Genomic DNA, 26,154 nt, shown 5'->3' with positions numbered 1-26,154 from the left:
AGACTAAGAATAGTCTAGGGCAGTGCCCTGGAGGGAGCTTTGTGCCTTTCTTCCTTGGCCCAAGAAAAGACTTCATGGTTGTGTTTTCCAGAAAAGTGCTCTGGGGAAACTATAAAGCAGGTAAACAAGAAGTTTTAAAGCAGTATGGAAGCCTGAGAAATTACATTCATGTTCAGTGTCCCATTGAAGTTCAATGTTGTTTAACCTCCAGAAGGAAATTGTTCCTATTTTGATAGAACTGTTTTACTTATATGTGAGCCAACATAGGTTTCTAAAACTGATAAAATACTTCTAATGAGTTCAGAGGGGAGCTTAATGGGAAGTCCAGTGAAGCCTGCCTGAAGCAAGGATTGTAAAGCTCGCATGGAAACGAAATTTGTAAGTCAAACTCAAGCAATGAGAAATGTGAGCAGTGCTACATCAGACTGTCTGGGAAAGGAAGAACTGGGTAATCAATTGTCATATTAAGCAGGAAGGAATGTCTGGTAAGAGAAACCAACCTGTTGCACAGCCACAGCAACCCACATATAAATGTGAAACACGATTACATGTAATTTCATTCTAACCAGAGCTTATCTGCATACTAAACAAACCTACGTTCCCTTAAATTTCTTAATGAAAATGAGAGGAGGTGAGGGTCCTGAGAACTCCTTTGAAGGCTCATTTGTTTAAGTAGTACCATCCTGACTCAGTCTCGATCAGAGTAGCCAGAACTTTGCCCAAGTACTAAAGACGGCCCCACTGGTGCATGCTGTGTTGAACTGACACCAGAAGGGATTTTAGAAACCAGTCTGGCAAGAAGTTTCTGGGAACTATTATTTTACAGTTCCTCTATGTAAACAAATTCTTGGTAATGTTTTGAGTTCCAAAAAAAGAACAGACTTACAATAGAGACATAGGTATTCCTTACAAAAAAAAAAAAAAAAAAAAAAAAGAATATAGCCACCATCCTGTTTTCTAGTGCATCTCTGACTGAAGTTCTAGTAAATGGGATTATAGAGGAAATGAAGTGGGAAAACACATATATTCTTCATTTTATTTCTGAGGAAGAATAAGCATTTAGATTTGCTTTTATAGTTTGTTTGTTTTTTAGCAATCAAATCATTGCCTTTTGCCCCTCAATCATTCCCAGTTTCTTGAGACATAAGTCTCAGGATTTGGTAGAAAATTTTTCAGAGGTGCTCCTCTTACAGGCCCACAGAAATTTAACTTCAAGTGCAACATAATTTTCATCTAAATATCGAATGAGGCCAGTGTTTGTAATTCTATAAAGAAGCAAGAAGAATTATTGGGCAAACTTTAATTCCTTTTATATGATTTTCTGTAGATTTAGGGTTCAAATGGATATACTTTTATTTTTCCCCTCTCATGTATATAATGATAGAGAATGATGTGTCCTGCTATTTAAACACAGTAGCCCTTGCTGGGTTAATGGAGTGGGCATTAGGTCTGCCAACAGCTCTGGTTGTCTTCGAGGGTTTTGTTTTTTTTTTTTGCAGAACTTAACAATCTTTAGCATCTGAGGTTGCCATGAAATCAGCTGTCAGCCTGTCCTCATAGTTTTATCTTCAGTTGTATTAAATAGTTAAATCCTTATTTGCTGGTAGTTTCAGACTTCTTCCCTGCCCCCATAATTTTGTTGGTGACATCTAAATAGTATAAAACCCTATTAAGAGGAGCTTACAGATAAAGACTTGATCCTCCTTTCGCTTGGAAAAGTGGCAATGTTATGGCATTAACTTCAACTGGGAACAGAATCAAGACATAAAATAGCGATGTCAGGATCAGGACAGGCAAGAGAGGATAAAATGTACTATTAAAGGATGTACTAAGTCTGTTTATATGTCTAAGTAGAACTGCATGTAAGCCTCAAGTAACATTTTGAGAAGAACAAGAGTGTGCATGTTTATCATGATAGCAGTCATCCTGAGTATAGGAGTGCTTGAGTTAACAAAAATGTGTTTTATAGAATGAACTTATTAAAAGAATGCTATTTGCTTTTAAAGAGAGAGACTCAAAGATCTACAGTTAGAAACTAGACAATGAAAATATTTCACTTTGCATCTTGTACAGACTTTGTGAAATGTTTTCCAGGAAAAAGCAGTACAGTACGTATGAATCACATATGGAAAACCCAGTGGAATGAATTAGTCAAATGAATGACCGGTCTTCGCCTTCTGCTATCAGGAAATAGTGCAACTTTCCATGATTTTATAAAACCATGGAAATACATAAGTAAGAAAAGTTATTGCTAGAATAGCAAGCAATTGCAATTGAGCTCTTCTACTTTCAAGCAGCATTTCTAAAAAATGCTTATTTTGAAACAAGTGAGAAATGTAGTATCAAGTAAATGGTATAGAATGGGGAATCTTCAAGTTTTTACGGTGTTCAGAGGATTTCTTTGCTTGCTTTCGTGAACTTTCCTCCTCTGCTTGCATTTCCCCATTGGCGTAATTTAAGATGGGAGTCTGTTTTGTTCTCTTTCAAAACTGTTACTCCCCTTTGGCTCTCAGACTTTTATTTTCAGTGTAACGACTGAGCAAATTCAGAGACTGTGCAGTTGAAACAATTGTAGAAAACAAAGGCTTACCCATCAGTACTCAATAACTTTAATGTATGTATGCTGCAGTGTTGATTACTCCTTATTGTTGAGAGAACTGACTCAAAATATTATCCTCATATTCAGCATGCTGGCCAAATATTCCTTTGTTAAGTGGTAGCAAATATTTCTTTTTGTGTTATCAGTGTAATTATCAGCCAAGTTCTACAACGTGTTTCACCTGTGTGAAGGCTTAGAGGTGCTTGAATTTTGATTTTTTTTTTTTGCTTTGACAAGCATGATCTGAACAGGGCTTGTGAATACACCATTATAGTGCTAAAAGGGTGTATCAGAAATGCCAGAAAAAGGACACGTGCTGAGGAAATCTGGCTTTCAAGCTTCCTTGCAGCAAATTCTGCAGTAGTTCTTGTGACTGCACCAGCTGATTCCAAAGCCTGGTGGTGGGGGCTGTTGTGCTCGGAGTTACCGGCATCTTTGTGTAGACATGAAGCTGTGAGTGTTGACTACATGTGAAGTCTCAATTCTTGCTGCTTTTTTTTTTTTCTCAAAGATGATTGCATTTAAACTTTCTAATATGAAAGCTTTTAAAATAAAAAATTGTTAGGATTACAAGGTAACATTGCATTAACACTGAAAATGAAATCCTCCCTGTCTGTATACAGAACCGATCTTGAACCCATTATTGCACTCCCTGCCCATTGGGATTCTTTTTCTCCCTAATTCTCATGCACTTTCACTGGATAGCTAATTATTTCTGTCCCTTCTGTCCTTAGCATGTGCACTCCTTGGCTTTAAGAAAGAGCTATGCTAAATACACTTATCAAGTTGCAAATTAGGATGTACCTTATAAGTCATCTGAGGTAAAGTGCCATCTCTAGCACTTTTAGTTCCATCGTTAGCACTTTTAGTTCATTCTTAAATTCTGTGCCGAAAATTCTCTGGAAATTCAACAGAAAATGAACATTTTCCTAAGGTAACTTTTTTTTCCCCTTGTTTCTTTTAAATAATAGTGTATGGATTAAATAAGGTCCTAAAGCTTAGAAATTCCTTTACGCACTAAGCATGTTGCACAGACTGCAAAACAATAATCTCTCTTTATTCTGCCATGTGTGTTCCTGACAGCCACCTTCTAAAAAAATTCTGAATTCTCCCTTCTTTATGTATGGTGACGTACACTGGTACTTGTTCTAGCTTGTCTGGAGGCTCACAAAACCTGACTGGCTGACTAATGCCAAACAGAATATCTTGCAATTGGGTTTTGCATGCCTTTTCCTTGATCATCTTTCTGCTCTGCCCCATCAGCATTTTCACACAACTATTTTTAATCACAAATTCTTTAAGTCTTTATCCCTGTGTCTTGATTGCTAAGACACTCAAGACAATCTTCTTTTTTTTTTTTTCTCTCTGATGACTTTGAAAAAAACTCTCCCTGTCTCTTTAAGGTACATTTTTCTTCTGGATTTATCCATATGTTATCCATATGTGAAGGAGCTATGAAGGGGGGGTGAAGGGGAGGGAAAGGGAATGCATTGTTTATTGTGGACTTCAAAAGTTTCTTCTTTAAAGGACTAAATAATGTCCCAAAGAGATTATTCAGAGATGGATATAGGGTTACAGGCCCATATTGAATGTACAGTGCTCCTAGGAAATTACTAGTCTTTTAAGGTGGTATTTGTAATGACTGTTTTCTGCTTTCCAGGTGAGAAAGCTTTGTGGACTTGCTGACATATTTCCTAGATGTACAGCAGTCACAAATATTTCTTGCTCTTCTCTTTTCTAAAGAGACAGAATGTAGTCCAGACTGAATTCTTCATAGCTCCGTAGTGCCAGATGGCTTTGATGTGTAGATGAGTGAGTTGAAATTCTAGTGCTGATCAGGAGAACTAGTGATAATTGTGTCATGGTCATGCAGTTTCAGATTAACATGTTCACTCAGTAAGCATCATTCCTTTAACAAAGGAGAAGGACTTGTTCTAGATTTTTCTGTAGGAAGATGTGTTCTCAGCCAATTTATTCAAGACCACTTTGGTGCTGGTTCTGCACAGGTGTTAGGCTGTTTGAACATCTGGTTTGTATAATCAATCCATGTATACTGACAGTGCAATGCAGATGTTATTTAGTCATTCTCATTTTGCTTCCTATTCTTTTAAAAAAAAATTTCTGAATGGAACAAACTTAATTGAACAGAAATTAATGATCTCTTCTAGAGTCCCTGGAACTGTTCAAGGCCGGGTTGGATGGGGCCATACGCAGCCTGGTCTAGTATTTGATATGGAGGTTGGTGGCCTTACCTGTGGTGAGGGGGTTGGAGCTTCATGATCCTTGAGGTCCCTTCCAACCCAAGCCATTCTATGATTCTAGGAGTACATGCACTATATAAGATTCTTATATCCCTTTTTCAGAATTCCACTGTTCTGTTCAGTCACTGCAATTTTGTGTATTTGGAATGCTACTTCTCAGCACTTCAAAGTCATTTTTCCAAGTGGAATGATATTTTTAATATGAATGGAAAAATAGTTGCCAGTAAATATACTGTATGAAAAACGTCTATTTCCATCAGAATACTTGAATGAGGGCAAAATTATGATCCATTTACTATGGATTGTTTGGGTAAATTCATTGCGGGAGTAAAAATAGGTTACAAAGAGCTTTTAAATTTGGAATTATAGTTGCTATATTAAAAATATCTCTAAAAGAGTGTAGTTGGTTACTCAAATATTCTCTTGTGGAATTTCCAAATTACCACTTTTATGTTACCAGTCAGTTAACAGGAATTTAATGTTTAATGCTTGGAAATGGAAGCGTAAGTCATGGATTTTTCCAAGGAAGGATTAAGCACACTGTAGGTATTTTTCTGATGGTTGGCTGGAAAACCGTCACACGTTTGATCTGTAAATAGCTCTTCTGTGATAGAGCACAGCTCTTTATATTCTGCTTGAACATAGTAGACTATGCAATGTAAGAATGAGAATTAGTGCATTTTAAGCTCCTATTAAAAAAAAAAAGTCTGTTCAATAAAACCCACTATTTTCCTCCTTGGCAATGCTTTTGGAATCTGTAAGTAAAAGAAATAATCAGTGGGTTATTTGAATTTTTATTTTTTATACACCAGTGGAGTAGTTGTAGAGAGGATAGGTTCTATGTGCAGACAAATGGCTGAGTTCAGCACTTGGCTTTGTAGAAACCTTACTGACGTCCATAGCTGATACACCACATAGGTTTTCAAAATCTTAGATGCCTTCTGCTGAAAGGACAGGCATCTTCAGGACATAATCTGTAGTTTCAGTCTTAATGGGATTACAAACTGTTTGAACTAATTTGAGCAGGTTTTCTTCTTTATTTTCCTTTTGAAACAATAGAAATAGACGCAGATAACCTCCTGTCAAGTTTTTTCCTTCTATAATGTTAAAAGTTATTGAGTTAAGATCAAGAAAAGCAGTAGGTTAACTGGCAGTTTCTGAAGCCAGTTTAGATTGCAATTCACATCTATTTGAAAGCTAAGTAATTTTAAATAAAGGGAAAAGAAATGGTAGCTTTAAAGAATTATTGATGAAACAAAACTTTTTTACATGTTTTGGTATCTCTTGAGGAAAGACTGATTAACTGTTCCAAACCAATACCTGTTTATTCAAACAAAAGCACTTTATAAAGTAATGGACCACAGGCAATCCAGTATGCTACTTCAACAAATGGCATCAAAGAATAATAATAGCTGTTGAAGATTTTGAGTCAGCTGTGCTTTATCTGTGAGGGGGAGTACATATAATGACATTGGTGTATTATGTCTGGTTGTAAGACTATACCCAAATTCTCAAATGTCCACAAGAATAGTGCTAAGAAACACCACAGGTTGAGTAAAAGTAGCATCTTGCTGTGTAGCAGAGTGGGACGGGAAGCAAAATTCTGCTTGCAGCAATGGTCCAAGCTGCCTTTTTTTCTTCTTCTTCCTTTTTTTTTTTTTTTTTTTTTTTTTTAACTTCTATTAACTTTAAGGAGTGTGTGTTGGTTTTGGAAGATTCTCCAGGCTGCTAAATTCCTAGTTGTTGGTTTGTTTTCACAGTAAGAAAGTATAGGTAGACTTGATGATAAAATGCTGTTGTTGAACCAGCCATAGTGGTTTGATTTGATTTCCCAAATGTGATAATGGAAGTTTCATTGCGTCTCAAAAACGCCAGTTCAATTTGAGTTGAGTCAGATTGGACTGACTGGGTTTTCTTTCCCCTACCAGGTTGTAGGGGCTGTACTTGTTTTGAAATTTTCACTTACTATATTGTAGGTTATGTTATATTTTACTGCATTCTGAAATTGAAGAGTAAGGTTAATGTTTTAAGTCATGCTGAAACAAGGACTAGCATGCTACTAACAGCAAAGTCATCAGCAGAAATGATAGCTGGGTTCAGAGTTTTCTAGCATTAAATAACTTTGGAATTCAATCTAACCTGTTGATGGGAAATAATTATTATGGAGATCATTGTTTGTAGATTCAGAAACCTTTGAAACACTATCTGGCTGTGCCAGAAACAATTTGAAAACTAGATTTTGCTTAGATTGCTCAAAAAAGTAGTTAGGCTGCTTAAACTGTGGATCTTTAATATGCAATGATTTGTGCTTTGTAATCATTGAATCATGGAATGGTTTGGGTTAGAAAGGACCTTTAGTATCACATACTTCCAACCTCCTTCTATAGGCAGGGACACCTGCCACTAGAACAGGTAGCTCAAAGCCCCATCCAGCCTACCCTTGAATGCTTATAGGGAAGTGGTATCCTCAACCTCACTAGGCTACTTGTTCCAGTGTCTCATGGTAACTTTTGATTTTGATGTTGAATAGGGAGAACAAATAAGTAGATGATGACACAAATGAGAATAACAGATCAATTTTTGTCTTTTTTCCTTCTCAAAATTGTCTTTTATGATCATCTCTGTTATCTCACGTTGTATGTTCTATATAAAAGTATCTTAGAAGCTTTGGTTTGTTTTAGAAAATATTCAGTTGATGCGGTGGCATTATCGTCCTTGTTATCCCGGAATTGGAGGGGTTGGAAGGGACCTCTGGAGACCATAGAGTCCAACCCCTTCTAAAGCAGGTTCCCTACAGCCGGTCGCACAGGAAAGTGTCCAGGTGGGTTTTGAATATCTCCAGAGAAGGAGACTCCACCACCTCTCTGGGCAGCCTGTTGCAGTGCTCTGTCATCCTCACAGTAAAGTTTTTCCTTATGTTTAGATGGAACTTACAACGTTCTACTTTGTGCCCGCTGCCCCTTGTGCTGTTGTCAGGCACCATCAAAGAGGGCCTGCCTCCATCTGCTTGATTCCCATCCTCTAGATATTTGTAAGTGTTGGTAAGATGCCTTCTCAGCCTTCTCTTCTCCATGCTGAATAGTCCCAGCACTCTCAGCCTTACCTCATAAGGGACACGCTCTAGGCCCTCATCATCTTTGAGGCCCTCCATTGGACTCTGTCTAGGAGATCCTTGTCTTTCTGTTCAAGATGATGAGCCCAGAACTGGACACAGTATTGCAGAAATGACCTTACCAGGGTAGAGTAGAGGGGAGCTATCACCTCCCTCAACCTTCTGGCCATGCTCTTTTTAATGCACCCCAGGATATCGTTGGCCTTCTTGGCCACATGCGATGCACATGTGCATCATGTGATGGTCAGTGCGTGTTTCGTAAAACTAGAGAACCAGACAATTTTTTTTTTCCTGAAGTGGTACTAAAAAGAATAAAGTGCTGATAGGAAAGTTTTATTCTGATGAATGTATTACACACAGGGGAAAAAAAAACAAAACAAAACCAAACAACTATTTAAAAGACAGCCTTTGATATTTAAATCTGGATCATAACCCTGCTCAATTAACTCAGAATTTTTTTTAAAAAAAAACTCCTATTTTACAAGATATATCTTACTGTATTTGTAAGACTCGTATAAAAACAGATTCCAACTTACTGGATTGTTTTTTAAAAATCATAAATTGAATTCAGGTTCAGTGCTCTGTTGGCAGTTTTCTTTTATGTTGTGCATGCTTCTTCCAACTCGTGGATGGAAGGCAGCAGTTCTGAAGGTGTGTACTTCCTAGCAAGACAGCTGGATGAACCGTACAGACTTCAGCTTGATAGGACTTGAATAAAATATTCTGAGTTGTGGGATTGAACTGTAATAGGGAAGATCCAGTAACAGATCCAGTAACAGCCTACTTTGAGAAATATCTGGAGAACTTTGTTCCTTTATATTTCTGTCTATATACTTTCTTTCTCATAAGCTCTACCTTCTTGATTATCTTTATGCGAGAACTTCTGTTCCTCATCACTTCATTTTCCAGCTGCTTAATACAGTCCTACTTGCGTCATTAAAAAATATGTATATCTTAAAGCTAGTATTAAAGGGTTCATTTCATCAAAATTTGGTCTCTGTTAAGTTCTTAAGCCTGTTTTTTTGTTTTGTTTTGTTTTTGTTTTTGTTTTTGTTTTAGATACCAGTGTAGAAGCCCAGCACCAAAATTTCCTTAATGCCCCTCAGCTCACTGTACTGCATGGGCAGTATGCAGAGGCAACGTCGCAGCACTCCAGCTGTGGTAACTGTTAGAGTATGTGTGACGTGCAAAGAATGCATGAATCCAACAGTAAGCATGTGCCCTGTCCCCTAGAGCTCTCCCTCTACTGAATCTAACTTATAAATAACTTTACAGCTGTTCCCTTTTTACAAAGCAAAGTGTTCATCTTCAGAAGGTGCCCCCACACTCGAAATAATTAACTGAGATGCCATTTTTGTTTTAGAAGCAGATTCGTATAGCTTGTCTGTCTCCTACTTTCTTGAATTGTTTCATCTTGTAAGTCCACCTATCCATTAATTAGTGTCTAGAATTTTTTTTTTTTTCTCACGCTAGTACTCAAATAAATAACCTTGAGGCAGTCTGTTGGTGACTTTTCCCAGTTATAGTGGCAGGAAGAATACGCTTCCTTTACTTCATGGTTGCCCAATGTTTAGGAGATAGCACTTTTTGATGGGGGAAGGGAGGGCTTTTTTTTTTTTTTTTTAATAGCTTCCTTCTGCTGTAAATAGTTTATAGATACTTTTTCTGTAATATGCAAACTTGATTTACTAATACACTTTGCTTTAAAAGTCCTTGTTCTTTTTCAGCTGAAATTCTCCAAAGATCATCTATATTTATTTCCTTTTTCCTGCTTTTTTTAGTCTCTGCTCTGAGGAAAAGATTTATATAGATACCTATATTTATAGAAGCCCTCAAAAAGTTTAAGGAAAAATGGATGAGTTGCTTAAGGATTTCCTGCCCTTCTCTTTCCATAGTTGGCTTCGTCTAGTGTGACATGCGCACTGATTCCATGACTTAGGTTGGATTGTCCCTCTTACTTTTTCTTCCCCTTTTCTAATTAAATATAAACAAATCAGCAATCCAGCATCTGACTGAGAATAATCCTATTGACACTTGTCTTGATTAAAGGTTCATTGTGTTGTTTTCACTTCTAGTTTAACGATTTTTTTTTTCTTGCATCTCCTTTTCTCCAAACACGTACTGGTTTGAACAGTCTTTTTCAGACACTTTAATTCATTTTTAAGCAACAGCTTATCTTTATGAAGGTTGGCTTTGACAGTTTGAAACCAAACTTTGTCCTATTTGGGAAGGGGGGGGATATAGGGCTGCCCAGGACCTCATCCAACCTGGCCTTGAGCACCTCCGGGGATGGGGCACCACAGCTTTTCTGAACAGCTGTGCCAGTGACTCACTGCCCTCTGAGGAAAGAATTTCTTCAAACAATTTCTTCCCCCTTTTCCTATCAGACCATACAAAAATTTGGTCCCCCTCCTGCTTCTAAGTTCCCTTCAAGTACTGGAACTTAACATCTTTAAAAATGGTCATTCAGTCTTCTGTTGTGTCTTCTATTTAGAAGAAAAGCTTTTCCCAGAACAGCTAAGTCCAAAACATAGGTGACGTTACACCCAGACAAGTGGCTTTTAGCCTTGTCTATATGCGATAAGTATCTGCTCTAACATGCCTAATGTGGTACTGATGCTTGTGCTGAATTAGTGCTCTGTGACAAGTATTCAAGGATTATTTCTGAAAAGTTGCTTTTTCTGTCTGAAAATACTGTCCAGCACTTCAGAGTTCTGTAGCCATTTCATACTTTTTTTTTATTTATTTAAGGCTTCCTCATATGGTGCTTGGCATAACTTGTAGTGAAGACAAATGGGTTTTTCCCTTGTGTACCCTACTATATGGCATGATATAGATGCCGTAATAGATGCTTAAATGTCGAAGCTGCACAAATTTTTGTCTCTGCTTTTATGGCTGGAAATTGTGACTATAATACTTATTCACATATGAAATAGTGAATGGTCATGTGTTTGCTGTTCCACAATAAAAACAAAGTTAATGAGAGGAGCTGATGATGAGTCTTAGCTCCATGCTTCATGCCTCTTTTTCCATTTTGTCACTGTGTGGGTGTTACCTTGATTTAATACACTTCACATAGCTCTGTGTAATTTGGAAAACCAGTCCGTGTACTTGTATTGCTCTGCTCTCTGTGATTTCTTTTCTGTAAATATATTTGCAAATACTTTTTGCAGTTTACAATACTGATTATTCTGGAGTTTTTGTTTCATTTTTGAGTATTTCTCTACTAATGTACTACTCGATGTATATACTTGCCTGTGATACCTTTCTGATAATGTCACAAATGAGTGGAACAATGAGTATGGTTTGTGGAATAACTTCAGGTTTTTCTTAATCACAAAGCAGAAGAAACTGTCTGTAATTTGTTGTATGATAAATCTAACTCCCTCCTTTTCCCTGCCTTTCTTGCACATTACATTTGTTTCTGATCTGGATTTGCCTCGTACAGCTGTGTCAAGGACTGGGTTAGTGCTTGATTACATAAGTAGGTGTGCGGCCATTTTAGTGTTCCGAATTAGACATCAAGGTTGTCAGTCTCCAGCATTCGGCCTCAAGTAAGGATTTTGGGGAGGATTATAGAGAAACAGAGTGATCTGCCAGTTATTTTTAGTTGATAACAAATCCTGTTGGACCTGCAAAAAGAAATCGTGCAGTTTTCCTTTCAGTCTTCACGTGTGGAAAATTTTTTGTTTAGGAGGAAGTGGGGTTGGCAGATTTCTTTTTTTTTTTTTTTTTTTTGTTATTTTTGGATAGCACAATGAGACTAAGAATGGTACAGATGTCTTAAGACAAGTGGATTAACTCACTACTCTCAATACTGGCTTTTCGGGTGGGCCAGCTGACCCTGTGCTCATCTGTGCTCTTGCTCATCAAGTAATTTTCCAAACAAAACTGTAACAAAAGATGAAGTGAGCAAACAAAAAAGCTTCCCTAGAATAATAACCTATTTCTCGAATCCTTAATTTTGGAAGGGCAGAGGGAAATGGAGGTTTTCTGACCATGGAGAATGTTAGCATTTCCTGACTGCTCTGTTAGTTTGAAGAGTATGCTTAGAGGGGGTTGGAAAAATACACTGTTGAGGACACACGCTCACCGGTAGTTTCAGTGGGTCTAATTTCTGGAGATCTCTCCTTTTTACCTGAATTTGTGTTCAAGCCAAGCTTTAGATTGCTGCTAAGTTATAGAAAGGAATGTTTATCAGCTTTTTAGGTTCTGTTGCACAGAGTTATATGGCCTTCCTATTCCTTCATTGGCAGAACAGTATAGGCTAGGTCTCTTGAATAACTTCTGACCCTAGACTTCTCTGTATAGGAAGTTTCTTGTTTACTGTCTGCCCATCATTCTCCTTTCCCAACTACTAGGAAGATGAAACCAGCAAGTATGATTATTCATCCTAAGTAACTTCAGGATGTTTATCCCTGCCCTAAATATGGGTGAAGACAAGATAATTAACATGAAGACAGAAATAGAAACTGTATGTTGATAGCAGGGGATCAGCAAGTATATATAGTGGGAGTACAGGGACTCCAAAAGGAGCAACCGCCAAGGGTAATTGAAGAAGTATGCCAGTGATGAGGGAAAAGCATGGTCTACATTCTGGTTTATAACCTGTGAGGTGGTTGTTTTGTTCACTTACAGTTACCAGTGTATTTCTTCTCATTTTAATTTTCTTTCTTGGATTGTTGCTTTGATGTATGTATCAGCAGCAACCAGTCATTTTTGTGACTTGCCTTTTTTCTATTTCTTTCGTCTCATTTCCTTCTTTGTCATGCCTTACCTACTTTATTTCAAGTGGAGGTTAAATTATAGAACTAATTACGACATTCAATCATTGTTTTTCCTTTCTCCCAGAAAACGAACCCAAAAACAAACTGTCAAATTTCTCTGCCTGGAATGTGCTACTAATGGAGCATCTGTCAGGAGCTATTGAGATTAGGGAATATTTCAGCGAGTTTCTCCTCTGCAGTTTTTAGAGACAGAGCTCAAATTTGAAGAATTAAGTTCCAAAGTCTGTACCCTTCAAAGGAAAGGTGAGCTGTGAGGCCAACTGTGCTGTCACTTCACCTTAATCTTACTCATTTCATTTCTCATCATTGAGTACGGCAGCATTCAGTTGCACCAGTGAAGTATCGAATATTTCATTTGTTACTTGGATGAAGGCATGTATCTTTAAGCAGGTGATCTTACCCTTGTTCTCTTTTCTGTATTATAGTCATGAGGTCAGTAGGGAATCTCAGAGAAGACAAAGTAGCAAGCTCTCTGAAGTTCAAGGAGGAAAAAAATACTACTCTGGCAGCATCAGAACAATAAATCCCCAAGCGCTGATAGTCTTGCAATGTTCTTGTTCCAGGTAATTTATTAGTATGTGGGTTTAGCAAATGTTACAGAACGTGAGCAACACAGAAGAAACATTGCAACACAGTCAGGATTTTGTAATGGTGGTTTTGTAACTTTGACTCTTGGCTTCTAGTGGACTCACAACTTACAGCTATAGTCCTATTTTAAATTATGAGGTTAGATTTGAAAAAATGGCTTTAGGAAGACTTGTAAAGTTGTTTTACTCATGCCTTAGTAGCATGTAGTTGATCTTGGATGTAGCAGTCTGCTTGTGGGTTGGTTTTTTTTTTGTTTTTTTTTTTTAATTCTTCATGGGATTTGGACTCAAATGTAAATCTGGAATTAAGAGGTGTACGTACCTAGAATCTACCTGTTCTACTTGAAGTAGCGTCCATGATAAGATTTCTAAAGAACTTTAACCACAGAACTGCTAGGAAGCTTTCACACTCTTTGCTATAAAGGTCTGCAGTGAGTTTCCTGGAGGCTTGCTTCTGTTGAGCAGCTTGATAACTGCATCATGTGTTGGTCCAGTGAGGTTCTTCAAAAGCAACATTCTTTCTACCCACCACCCACAAAATACACTCAGCTAGGTAGCCTCAGAGTGTGTCAAGTGACTCTGACTCCTCATCAGGTCACACGTGGACTTTCTTTATTTACTTATCAGACAGCATTCACCTCATGATGTGGAAAGCCTATTTTCAGTTTCCTTGTATGCCCAAATGATTCATGGCCATCTTTTCCCGTTGAGCATCCAGACCACTGGTCTATGGAGTCATGCTCGGTGCTTCCACTTGCAAAGTCTTCAGGACACTTAATGACCTAATTCCAGGGCAAGGGCAGGATTCAAGAAATGCTCTGCATAATTTTCTGTGTTACCTCAGGTAGTTCATATCTTGGTATGATGGCTCCTTATGAATCCTTACATATATGCATTTCTGAGTACAGGTGGTGATCTTGGGAACTCAAACCAGTTTTCCCTGTACGTGTGCCACATCCAAATCTCAGAATGGTTGGGTTGCATGTTAGACTCTGCATCCCATCTTCTAGTGAGCTTTGGGAAAGAATTGTTTATTCTTCCCCTCTTTCTGTCTATCAGGCAGCCAGTACATTAGGAGCTCAGGATCCTTGTTATTATCTATTACTTTCTTCTAGGATTTGAGTTTAATCTCCCTGATGGCATCTATGTTAGATGTTGCATTGTTCTTCTTAATGCCTCTTTCTGGAGCTGAGCTTATTTTAAACTATGGGTTTCTAAGGAAGCCCACTACCTTTCACACTAAGGTAGTTGATATGCCAGCTTATATACATTAGCAGATAATTTGACTGTTAAACAGGGGTTTTGGCCTATGGCACAGTAACCATCTTTAGCTTCAAGCAAGTAAGTAAAGCTTGAGGATGTCAAGAAGGCTATTTGTGTGAATAATTATGCGTTATTAAATATGTATAAAATAAGATCTAAAATTAACAACTGCTTATTGTTTGCAAGTATTTTATGAAAATATAGGATTCTGTGATAACCTCATTTTACAGTCAAATGAACTAAATGCACTTAAAACTTGATTTTATTATAAATTTTGACCTAAATCTATGTGGTAGGGTTCCAAACGGTTTGTAAAAACTTCAGTTTAAATGTAATGAACTAGTTCAGAATTGTAATGATTTTTTATAAGTTGTTCTTGCTACTTCTTGTGAAACATTCTGAAGCCAGGATGCAAATTCTTAAACCAGAAGATGTTTAGGAACTGCTGTGATGTAGCTCAGGTTGTCTTTTAAAACCCTGTCAGTAGATTTCTGATGAAGCTTTGGTTTTAAAAAAAAAAATAAACATCACTTCATGGGGCTCAGACTGAGTTTTTATTGAAGTGGGAGTGGAAACTAATCCACCTAGTTGCACTGGAGAAAGCTTCAAAACGAATTCTCATTGTAAAGGGGAAAAAATATTTTCCCAAATGAACCCCTCCTAATCTCTAAGTTTCAGCCTGTGTATTTTTTTCCAAAATTTACTAAAAGCTACTGACCTGAGGGATTTGTTTTCCATTCCGAAGTCTTGAAATTTTCCTCCTGGCTAATTACAGCCTATTACTCTAGACTTTGGTCCTTTAGCAGTAACATTTTCCATCTTAAGATGGGTTGTCCCATTCCAATGAAGAGCATGTTGTCTGAGTGCTGAATGGAATTACTACCAGTGGAAACTATGCTGCAAGAGGCTTGATAAAGCAGCTGCTGTGCAAACCTCAGCTGCTTTTTCCATCCTCCCGAGCGCTGATAATTAGCATAGGGAAGCTGACTAATGTGCTGACGTCACCTCTTTCCAGTAGAAGCTTACATTTTGTTCCTGACTGCCTCAAAGCATGCAGGACTTTGTTCAGGAATTCGCTGTCACATACAGGATGCTCTGAAACCTCTCCTTTTTTTTTTTTTTTTTTTTTTTCTTCAGAGGGGCTGGACTTGTTTCCCTTATAAACGCTGCCTGCAGAACCAACAGCTTCCTTAAAAGTAATTGGTTTCTGCTGAACAGCAAGGATCGCTTTAGCAAAGCACAGAATGCATTTTAGAAATTTTAACTACAGTTTTAGTTCTCTGATTGCCTGTGTGGCAGATAGCGATGTCTTCAATCAAGCAGAAACAAGGGTATGCTTTCTCTTTTGCTCTACTTATATAGACTACCACAGTGCTAAAGTCTGTAGGTACTGTTTCGTAATTGTTAGAATATAGCTTACCTTGAGAGGTTGTTTTTTTTTACTTACAAGAAAATGTTACATTGGTGCTATGGTATGCTTTGATATGAATGAATCTCGCTCTGGAAGTTATTAGATCTTAAGCTGTGTGGTTTTGAAAAAGATCAGAAGTTGAACTCCAGACATTTCTTGTCTGAATAGTGTATTCTTCACTTTCATGTGCTTGCAGCAATGCTTGGATTACGATCTTGGTAGTAAAGTTCTTATAACGTACAGTACATTCCACACTTTCTCATGTGTTCTTTTTTGTTTGGCACCATATTTGTTAATAATCTTAGAACTGTTAAGAACTTCTCTTGGATCTGTATTTCACTGATCAGAATGAATATAATGTAATACAGTCCTGATACAGAGAATTGTTGACTGCTAAGATACCTCAAGGACAAAAATAACATTTTGTTCAATGTCCTACTGCTTGTATGATATTTATGACCTATCGAATCCCCACACTTTAAGAAGCAAGATTTTGCAAAACTCTTATGGTTCTCTCTGAGGTAAAACATTGAATGTGTTGAAGTTGGGTTTGTTTTACTTGTTTTTTCTTTTTCTTTTTTTTTCTAAGTAACACATGAGTAAGTCTTTAGAAATGGAGAGCTAGTTTTCATGGTTCCTTCTAGCTGTCTTTCCAGTACAGGAAGCTAACTCATAGAGGCTTTCTCTACAAAGGATCTTGTAATCAGATCTCATTTTGAAGGATCTTAAATATGGCTCAACAAGAAGTAGGACAGCTCTAGTTTTAATATATCTTTGGAATATAGCGTTTATGTATTTAGCTGTGATGAGTTTGTGGAACAGAACTCTTTGGAAAGGAAAATGAAATTTTTGAAGAAATCACTGCCCCCTTATGTAATCTGTTGCTTTGCCTACTAATTCAAAATGAAACAGGAAAAAAAAAAAAAGAGGTAATGCAGTTCTATATATCTGCATATTTTAGCTTCATGTTCAACTTCCAGCAAGCTTTTATGAAGAGAAAATACCAGAAATACCAGCATACTCAATCCATCTCCACCACTGTAACTGATTGTGTTCTAATGTGAACACAAGCGCTTTCCAAGAGTATGCCAGCTTCAAAACATTCTGCACTTCTTCCTCCTTTGACTTGGCATCCTCAAATAAATAAATTTATTTAAAAAGTAAAATAATCTAAGTCAAGTTTGCACAGGTGCCCTAGAAGCACAAACATCCAATGCAACAAGGACATGACCAGCTGTTGGTCATCTTTAGCCTTTTCATGCAGTTAGGAGAGCAACGTCCTGTCAGCTGCAGTTCTGTAAAGGTATGAGATTTTGGTTTGACTCCTATACTTACAACGCAGTCAAAACTCAGAATGTGTCAGAGGACTTTCAGAAGCTCTGCGGTTAGTGCTTAGGTCTTTTTAGAAGATGTAGTTAGGAGCTTTTTTAGAATTGAGCTCCAGAAATAGAAGAGGCTATTAAATCTGTATTCAGTAATAATATATTTTCTTAACGTTCGTTTTCCTAAATGAAAGCAACAGCTGTTATAAGAGGCAACGTTCATGACCTTTATTATGTGTGCTGAGTCACTGAAGAAAATTACATTTAGTGTGCAAATAGGATTTTTTTCCTTTTTTTTTTTTCTGTTAAAAGTCTTGCATTGGTTTCCTTGAGAATTGCATACTGAGACAAAGATGTGCTTGGCAGACTCTTTCCAAGCCTTTCAATATTAATTTTGTAAGGCAAGCATTTCTTTTCAACACCTTAGCAGTACTACTGTTTCTGTTATGCTGCTAAATAAGACACTTATTGATAATAAGCTATTTTTTCATAAGGAATGGAAAAGCTACTACAAAAAGTGATAGGTTAGAAAAATTAATAATAAATAGATAATAAGAGAAAGAAACCTAAGCTATAACAATGATATTAATCTTAAAGAGCACTGGTATGTTCCTTCTAGCAATGCAGTTTATGTCTGTGTTTCTTCACAGAAATGCACAATGTTGCATGTTGACTTTTCTTGTCCTTTCTTTTCAGGCCAAATTTGAATCGCTGTTTAGAACATATGACAGAGATATCACCTTTCAGTATTTTAAGAGCTTCAAAAGAGTACGAATAAATTTCAGTAACCCTTTATCTGCGGCAGATGCAAGAGTCCAGCTGCACAAGACAGAGTTCCTTGGAAAGGAAATAAAACTGTATTTTGCTCAGGTATGTCTTTTTGTTATTATCCTTGCAGTGTACTGAAGCATAGCTAAATAGTGGTAAGCTTCCACAGGTCTCCAGTCATGTTAATGAACACTTAATTTTTGGTTTGATTAGGTTGTTCCAAAGCTACGTGTAGCATACTTTGCACTTATCTCTCTTTGTTGGTTTGATACCCTTGGGGAAAGAGAATAGATGATAGTAATCAACATAGTTAAAGATAGAACTCCATTGGGTGGGGGAAGCCGAGTGTATTTGGCAGCAGTACACACACAGTAAAATGCTCAAATAGTATGTAAGGGAATCCAAAGTGTAGAAGCACATGTTGAGGACTCCTACCTGTTGAGCTGGCTCTCACTACTGCAGATAGTTTGTACTTCAAGATTGCCTTCAGTGCAGCTCTAGGACTGGCTAGCATCTGCTGCTTAAGATGTGGTAATCTGGGTGCTTTTTGGTAGCTGCTATGTATTTTCCTCCGTAAATTTAATGGGAAAATTAACCTGTGTGTGTCTGTTTCAGATGTCCCTAGGGACAGTCCTGAAGGAGCCAGTTTATTTATATACCTTCTAGAATTCTCACCACTCTCACTTGTGGTAATAAGTTTCAACACCATTTGCCTTTAAAGCCCATATCCAGCTTCCTCCTACTTCAGTATTTTAAGGGCAGATACTTTCTGGTGAAAGTTTTATAAAACTTCATAATGAGAAGATGCAGATGCGCACACTTCATTGCATGTTCCATCAGAGTAAATGGATGTGATGACTTGTCTGTACTTTGTACACTGGGTCTTTCATATAGCTGTCTTCAATACTATTGTTACGTGCTGCCACCTTGAGTGCCTGTTACAGCATAACATCTAATCCAAACCTTAAAATTCCTCATTAATAATGAATTCATTGATGACGGTGGAATAGCTCTGGTCTTTTAACGCTTTTTTTTTTTCAGACTTTACACATTGGAAGCTCGCATTTGGCACCACCAAATCCAGACAAACAGTTCTTGATTTCACCTCCCGCCTCTCCACCTGTCGGTTGGAAGCAAGTAGAAGATGCTACCCCTGTGATTAACTATGACCTTTTATATGCTATTTCCAAGTTAGGACCAGGTAAGAAGCGTTAGAAGCACAAATATGTGCGTTTTAAAATGAATGTCTAGATTTTTTCCAAATGAATTACTGCATAGCAATTACATTAGTAATATCTGAAAAAGGAAGCTATAAACATCTTACACACACTGTAACTCCACAGGATCATTTGAAGGGCCTGGGCCTCAACAATGTGGTGTTTTGAGATTTACAAACAGCAGGAATGTCGCTTCAACAATATATTAGCTTGTTCATCACAATTTTCAAAAAGCAACTTCCTAAAACTAGAGGAAGCTGGGTAGTTGCACACCTTCTGCAGGGATAGGAAAATCCTCTATCAGACGAGGACAGTAAAACAGTTAACAGTTGTGTAGCTCTGCATCTGAATTGTTTACTACCATTTATTTCTATCTCATTAGTTGCTTTTCATTTCAACTATGTAAAAAGTTAATGCATCAATTTATTAAAAATACATAGCACCACAGATAGGTACCCATATTTTAAACCAAGTAGTCATGAGTTATACATAACATTCTGCTAAACTAATTCATTTTGAGGGTGGTTCAGGGATTAATATGATCACATTCCTTGATTTATATCTCAGTTAAAACAAGCTACGGAATGAGAGTTGGTACAAATCTAATTTCCGAAAACATACAAATCTGATTTGACCTGCTCACAACTGTCTTTTTGGGTTTAGGAGAGGGAACAAATGGCTACGGTTAGTTTGTATTGTATCTTTGATACTCCTACTATAGTTTATAGTATCACTTTACTGTAATATTCTTTATGCCTGTCAGCTTAGGGATCGCATCTTATTACATCAGTAGGAAGGAGAGGGAGAGGATGGGAAAGAAGCTGTAGCTCCTCATGCATCAACACTGCAGTCGTAACTTGTTTGTGTAGCAGTGTGACTGCATGCAGGTGAAATCTGCAGTTCCTAATGAAAATAATGTGACTCAGACCACAAGGGAATTTTTCTGAACTCTGAAAGTCTGTGGAGAGACAGATATCTATGTTTATACTGGGGTAAAAACTGATGGATTATTGCTGATCTTTAATAAGTACCACATTTTAAGTAATATATGAATTATAATGGCAAGAATGTTTTATAGGAGAAATATCACAGTTAGAAGTAAGGGTATCAAATACTGCCAAAAATCATTTGGTTATCCAGAAGCATATAAACGAAGCATGTGAGCCTTTATTATTTGTTATATGCTTATTTGAAACCATCCATCAAGAGTAGTTCTGACATCCTAAATTTTATTCTCATGAAATCTGTTTTTGAAACAGAAATCCCATAAGACAGTGCTCATGGGAATAAAAGTTGTTTTTGATGAAGCGCTTGGAATAAATAAATAGCACTACAGCTTGCTGATCTTATGAATGTTCAGAGCTTGCTTGATGCTTGCTGCTTTCAAGTTTTGGTAATACCAGGAAGAAATAGATATGTCTTAAATATTTAAAAGTTTGCTAATCTATAAAAAAAAAAAAAAAACTGGTTGTTTTTTCCCCTGCAAATTATGTTATTAACATGCATTACAGTAAGCTCACTGGCAGATCTGCGATCCCTTTCTCCATGAGGTTTTTCACATATATTGTGAATGTTGAGCCTTTTAAGGCTCTACGTCTCTTTCTCTATGGAACTGCTCTTCTTGCCACTTCCCCCTCCTACAGTCCTCCAGAAAACAGAGCAGAGGCCACTTTAGAGCCTTGGCACGCCACAGCCTGCAGCTTACATTAGCTCTCAAACAACTGATCACTGAAGTGGTCTTAAAGAAAATTATTTTCCCCACTGAGAGGTAATGAGTCTAAAGTAACAAGAAAAAAAAAAAAAATAAGGGGAGCTGATCAGGGAAATGGAGGAAAGAAATAGTTTGCTCTTTCTCTGATCTAAGCTTAAGACTAAACCTATTTAACATCTGTTCAGACGCAATTATTTATCTTGTAGCAAAAACAGATTTCAAATCAGCAGTCAAGCAAATTTATATCATAGCACATCTACACACTGGTTGTATTATATCTCAGTGTTTCACCTCTTATGATGCCTGCTATCTAGCTCTTGCTTCACAGAATGCCAGAACAGTATCAGAGCATCTCTGGGAGAAGTGGGCGAAAGTGCATTCAGCCTCATTAAGTGTAAAAGCTTTTGGGAGTAAGGAAGATTCTATGGTTTTGTCAGCACTAAGGAAAACTGTCTGCATGATACAGTGCTTTGTATGCTTTACTGTAAAAACAAACAAACAAAAAAAACCACAACACAAAACAGCAAACACTCCAATTAATCTCAAGACAGCTCATATAGAATACTTTCTTGAATGCCTGTACAGAGATATTTTCTTATATTTACTTTTATATATATATAAAAGGGAGTATATATACTTTTATATATATATAAAAGGGAGTGCATATATGTTATTTATATATATATATATATAAAATATATAAATATATAAAAATAACATATGCACTCCCTTTTTAAGAGAGCAGCTGAGTGCTGTTGCTTTGAAAACAGAACTTAAACACTTCTGGATGGTAAATATGGCAGTTAGTAGTATGCTTGTCTGCACCATCTAATGCTCTGTGGCATCAGACTTTTTGTTATCAATGTTTTACTTACACAAATAACATTTAAAGAATGAGTCCTTTTTGTTTTTAGCATGTCTTTCATACCTGTCTATAAAATTTCTTGACTAGTTTTGTTAACTTTCTAACTTTCAGGAGATAAGTATGAGCTACATGCTGCCACTGATACTACCCCTAGTGTTGTTGTCCACGTATGTGAAAGCGACCAGGAAAACGATGTGGAAGAAGAAATAAAGAAACCCAAACCAAAAATTATTCAAACAAGAAGACCGGATTATACTCCTTCCCATTTAAGCTGAACTGCTATGGGTTTTCAAGGGTTACAAGTAGGCATATTCAAGGGAAACATTTACTGTGGAAACAGCAGGTCACAGCTTTGGTGGCAACAGCAGCAGCTGTAGTAGGAGAAATTCCAAAGTAAGTTTGCTCTGAAAAAAAAAAAAAGGAAATTTCATCCTTATTTTTAATGCTGCAGGTTGAAAGATACCATGAGCGTGTTCCCAGATCTCTGGGAACGAAGGATAGGCAGAAAATGACATTTTGAGACCTAATAAGACAAACTTTGGGTTCATTTTGGGGGAGGGTACTGTAGGCTTTTCTGTTACAAAGCAGTGGGGGAAGATTTCTGTGTTCTGTCTCACATAAATCCTCAAACTAATAGGCTAGTCGTTGTGTGGTGTACATAGCGATAACAGAGGTGGTTTTAAAGGTAAAATATTTGGAATTGTAAATCTTTTTCATATAATAGATTTTGTGCATGTGTATTCTTGGTCTTCTAAAGTAACTTTGCATTATTTTCTATAGTTTCTCACATGCTTTTGGAGATCTGGGAAATTGTTTAAAGTATTTATTATCTCAGCATCCCGGACTTACTACTAGATGTGTACATACATATATATTTATATTTGTTTATATGGGCACTCATATTTCAGCAGGCATACAGTTTATTTGGCACCCTACTTTGGTGCTACGTAACTTGTGCTTTTAAAATTTGACTCTTTTAACTGCCTATGTAGGATTTTGTCAGGCAAAGCTGTAGAAAAAAATGTGCAATAGGAAAGCGGTTTAAATAAGTTGATTTAAAATTATTTAAGTTAAAATAATTTATATCTTCGATAACGTTTCTTCAGTGACTTTAACTTTCTCATTTGGATTAAAGAAAAGTATTCTGAAATGTGTAAACAAAGCTAATGTTGCGTGTTCACAGCAATGTACATTTTCAGTGAGAAGAATGGTACTGGAGAGAATGAGAGCATTATTCAGTAAGCAAATCTGCGTTGTTGGAACAGATTTAACAGGGATTGAAAAATTGCACACAGTGTGTAGAACAGCAAAGAGAGATGGAGTGCCTTTTCTTCATTCATTCCCGATGTGAACTGTTCTACAAGCTGCACACTTGTATCTTTTTCTACTGGCTTTGTATGTCCATAAATATATACTTTCTTAGCCTTGCTTCTAAAACAAGCTGGTATTTAGAAATGCTTAACGCCAAGTAATGATGCATACTTAAGTATTGGGTATACATGGGAAAAGCTTTAGGGTTTTTTAAAATATATTAGTGTGTAAAAACAATAGCTCATGACATACAAGTTTGGCAAAAGATGGCAGAAGTGTATTTTCTTATTTGTTTTTTTAAAATGGAAATCTTCACTTCAATGTGTTTTGTTTTTTTTTTTTTTTTTAAGAGATAGTAACTGCTATCTGTGGGAAAATATCACTGAACATTTTTAGAAAGGGGATGTTTGGAGCTTTTCAAAATGTTTCTAAAAATCAAAGCTGTTTGGTTCCGCGTTGATTCACTTTTGCCACACTTGGTCTGAGGATGACTTTTGTAGCTGGAGTTGATGTAAAGAAATCAATTCAGTGCCATTTGAAGCAAACGTAGACTTAAATGTTTGGACTCACATCTTGTTTTTTAAATGAAATATTAGTGAAGCAAGTTGTGTAACAAAGCCATTCCAAGCTGCGGTGCGGTGTGTAAGTGGTTTATTGAAGCAAATTACTAAGCAAAACCAGAGATTGATATCCTGTGACCAAAGAGAACAGGAATCTTTTAAAGGTCATTTACTTATGACCTTGTTCTGTTTGTTTCAGTTTACAGGGCATACCAAACACTGACAGTTGGTGTCTATCTTGGATCTAATTAAGTGGCACTCTCTCCAAGTTAAGGTGCTTAAGGTTATTTGCCTTATTAATGCGTAACAATCAGCTAAATACATCTACTGCTTCTTAACACCCCAAAATAAATAAAGCGGAGAGAAATCCTGTTAGTTTGCCACAACTGTCTTCAAGCCTTTCCAAAATTTTTTCCATGTTTCTCAAATTGCTACTGGACTTTAGTGTGTTGCTTCATGCAACTTGAAATTGTTGAAATATGTCTGTTTGATCCTTTTTCTGTCTGTTCACGATCACCAGTCAAAGCATTAGTTTTGCATTAGTCTTACATTAGCAACTTAGTTTCTGTTCTGCTTCCTGGCAATCCAAAGAAAGCAGTGCTAATACTCAATTAAAAATAAAGAATGTTAAAGAAATACCAATATGATCTTCCCAGACCATTATCCTAATATCTGCTTAATAAAGGTAGACACTGGAAACCATGGATGGAAGACTTGGGATGGCTGCAGTGTATTCTCCTTCTGATTGTAATTGTAAACAAAGATGGTGAGACAGTTATCAGCCTGTCTTTTCTGGTTGTGTATCTTGGCATGTGTCACCTTCTGTTATTATTACTACAATATATTGTTTGCCCTGTTTTTTTTCTTAAAAACAAACAAACAAAAACTGGTTAAATGAATGCTTAATTAATTGTATTGGTATTTTATACAATTGTATAGTATGGGGCATATTTAAATTAAAATATTTTATTGTCTTCTTGTAATGTTGTGGTATTTGTACATGCAACTATTCAAAGATTTTGCACCACAATCTGAACTTTAGATTTCTTAAACATTGCTGGTTTGAATAAGTAACAATTGATAAGAATATCGTTCCAGGTCACATCTTTATCAACTAAATAAATTTATGCATAGAGAAAGACTTCCCAACCTTCTGCTTAAGTGACTTACATGATCTTAGTGCAAGTATGAGAATCTTCTAATAAATGAAATAGTCCAAAATATTTCAGTTAAAAACTGATTGTTCTGTGTCAGAAGTTGATGTGCTTCTTAATAACAGTATCAACACTTTACCATTCTGTTATATCTTTTCTAGTTTTCTTCTACAGCATGAATAATTCTATTTTTAAAGCTCTCAGAGTATGAAAATGTCAGCATTTCTATGGCTTTATCCAGTAATCCAGTGTGCTGAGTTGCAAAGCATATGAACAAATGCTTTGAAAGTTTTACTCCTTAGGATGGAAGAAATCCTCTCGTGGCAGAAAGGATTTATTGATATTAATGCTCATCATTCTTCTCAGTACTTATGACTGAGAAGTATTGATATCTGTAATAAATTGCCCCATAAACAGAAGCTATTTGAAATAGCAAAGTTTTGCTGCTCGTCAGTAGCAGACCCATCCAAGGGAACTCCCTGCGTAGAGTAACCAGAATAACTTGATCCTTACATGACCTAATAAAATAAGGTAAGTTGTTCCATAATTTCAAACAATAGCAGTTTCAACTGAGCCATCCTGCTTTACACAGAATGCCTAGTTTCTTTTTCTTTTTTGGATATATTGTTCACAGTTTTATTATTTGCGTTCTGCTTAAGGATAGCATCTGCTGTCTCAAATCTTGGAAGATGCCACCTGTTATCATCTTGCAAGACTTGTCAGTTTAGTGATACACACTGCTATCATTGGGTTATGCTCGTATGCACGCATTACTACATCAATAACCTTATCAAAGGGAATTCAACAGTATGTAAGACTAAGGTTTGTTTCTAATCAGGGCGTTGCTTTTCAGAGCAGCAACAAGTATAGTAACTTTGATATTTAAAATACTAGACAAGTGTATTAGTTGTTCTTGTGTAGCCCAGACTTGTCAAGGGTGGGGAAGCAACTCTCTCATGCCATTTTAACAGTTAAAGCATGGATTTTGCTCTAAGCATAATCACCTGCCAAGTCAAGTTTAGTTTTGTCACACTAGAAAGAATGCCTTTGGGAAGACAAGTTCTTTAACATGAAGTTGTGATTTGTATCTGTGAAGTTTGCTTTATTGTTGTGATATGTCCAGAATCCTCTCGCATTTCCAAACGTGAAATAATAGCAAGAGATAGACTTGTACTCTAGGCATAAACTAAGTTTAGAAATTCATTCCTTAGACTTAGCTATTGCAC

The 26,154-nt window shown here is 36.8% G+C and overlaps 1 protein-coding gene across 2 annotated transcripts in view; it reads left to right on the top strand.

Moving 5' to 3' along the window:
* RCAN1 (regulator of calcineurin 1) overlaps positions 1-24,757 on the top strand; it is a 40,751-nt gene extending 15,994 nt beyond the window's left edge. Inside the window, exons 1-4 of one of the 2 annotated variants that reach the window (XM_085242596.1) lie at positions 15,715-15,940; positions 18,039-18,212; positions 19,152-19,311; positions 22,015-24,757. In XM_085242596.1, coding sequence (XP_085098722.1) covers positions 15,854-15,940; positions 18,039-18,212; positions 19,152-19,311; positions 22,015-22,178 — 585 coding nt within the window. In that variant the 5' untranslated portion in view covers positions 15,715-15,853 and the 3' untranslated portion in view covers positions 22,179-24,757. Of the gene's footprint in view, positions 1-15,714; positions 15,941-18,038; positions 18,213-19,151; positions 19,312-22,014 lie in introns of those variants that run through there. The other variant, XM_085242587.1, reaches the window with a different exon arrangement.
* The last annotated feature ends 1,397 nt before the right edge of the window (positions 24,758-26,154 follow it).

Source organism: Meleagris gallopavo, chromosome 1, assembly GCF_905368555.1.
Source record: "Meleagris gallopavo chromosome 1, MGAL_WU_HG_1.1, whole genome shotgun sequence".
Classification (NCBI taxonomy): domain Eukaryota; kingdom Metazoa; phylum Chordata; class Aves; order Galliformes; family Phasianidae; genus Meleagris; species Meleagris gallopavo.
Note: the sequence above shows the minus strand (reverse complement) of the source record. Positions and strands in the feature narration are given on the sequence as shown.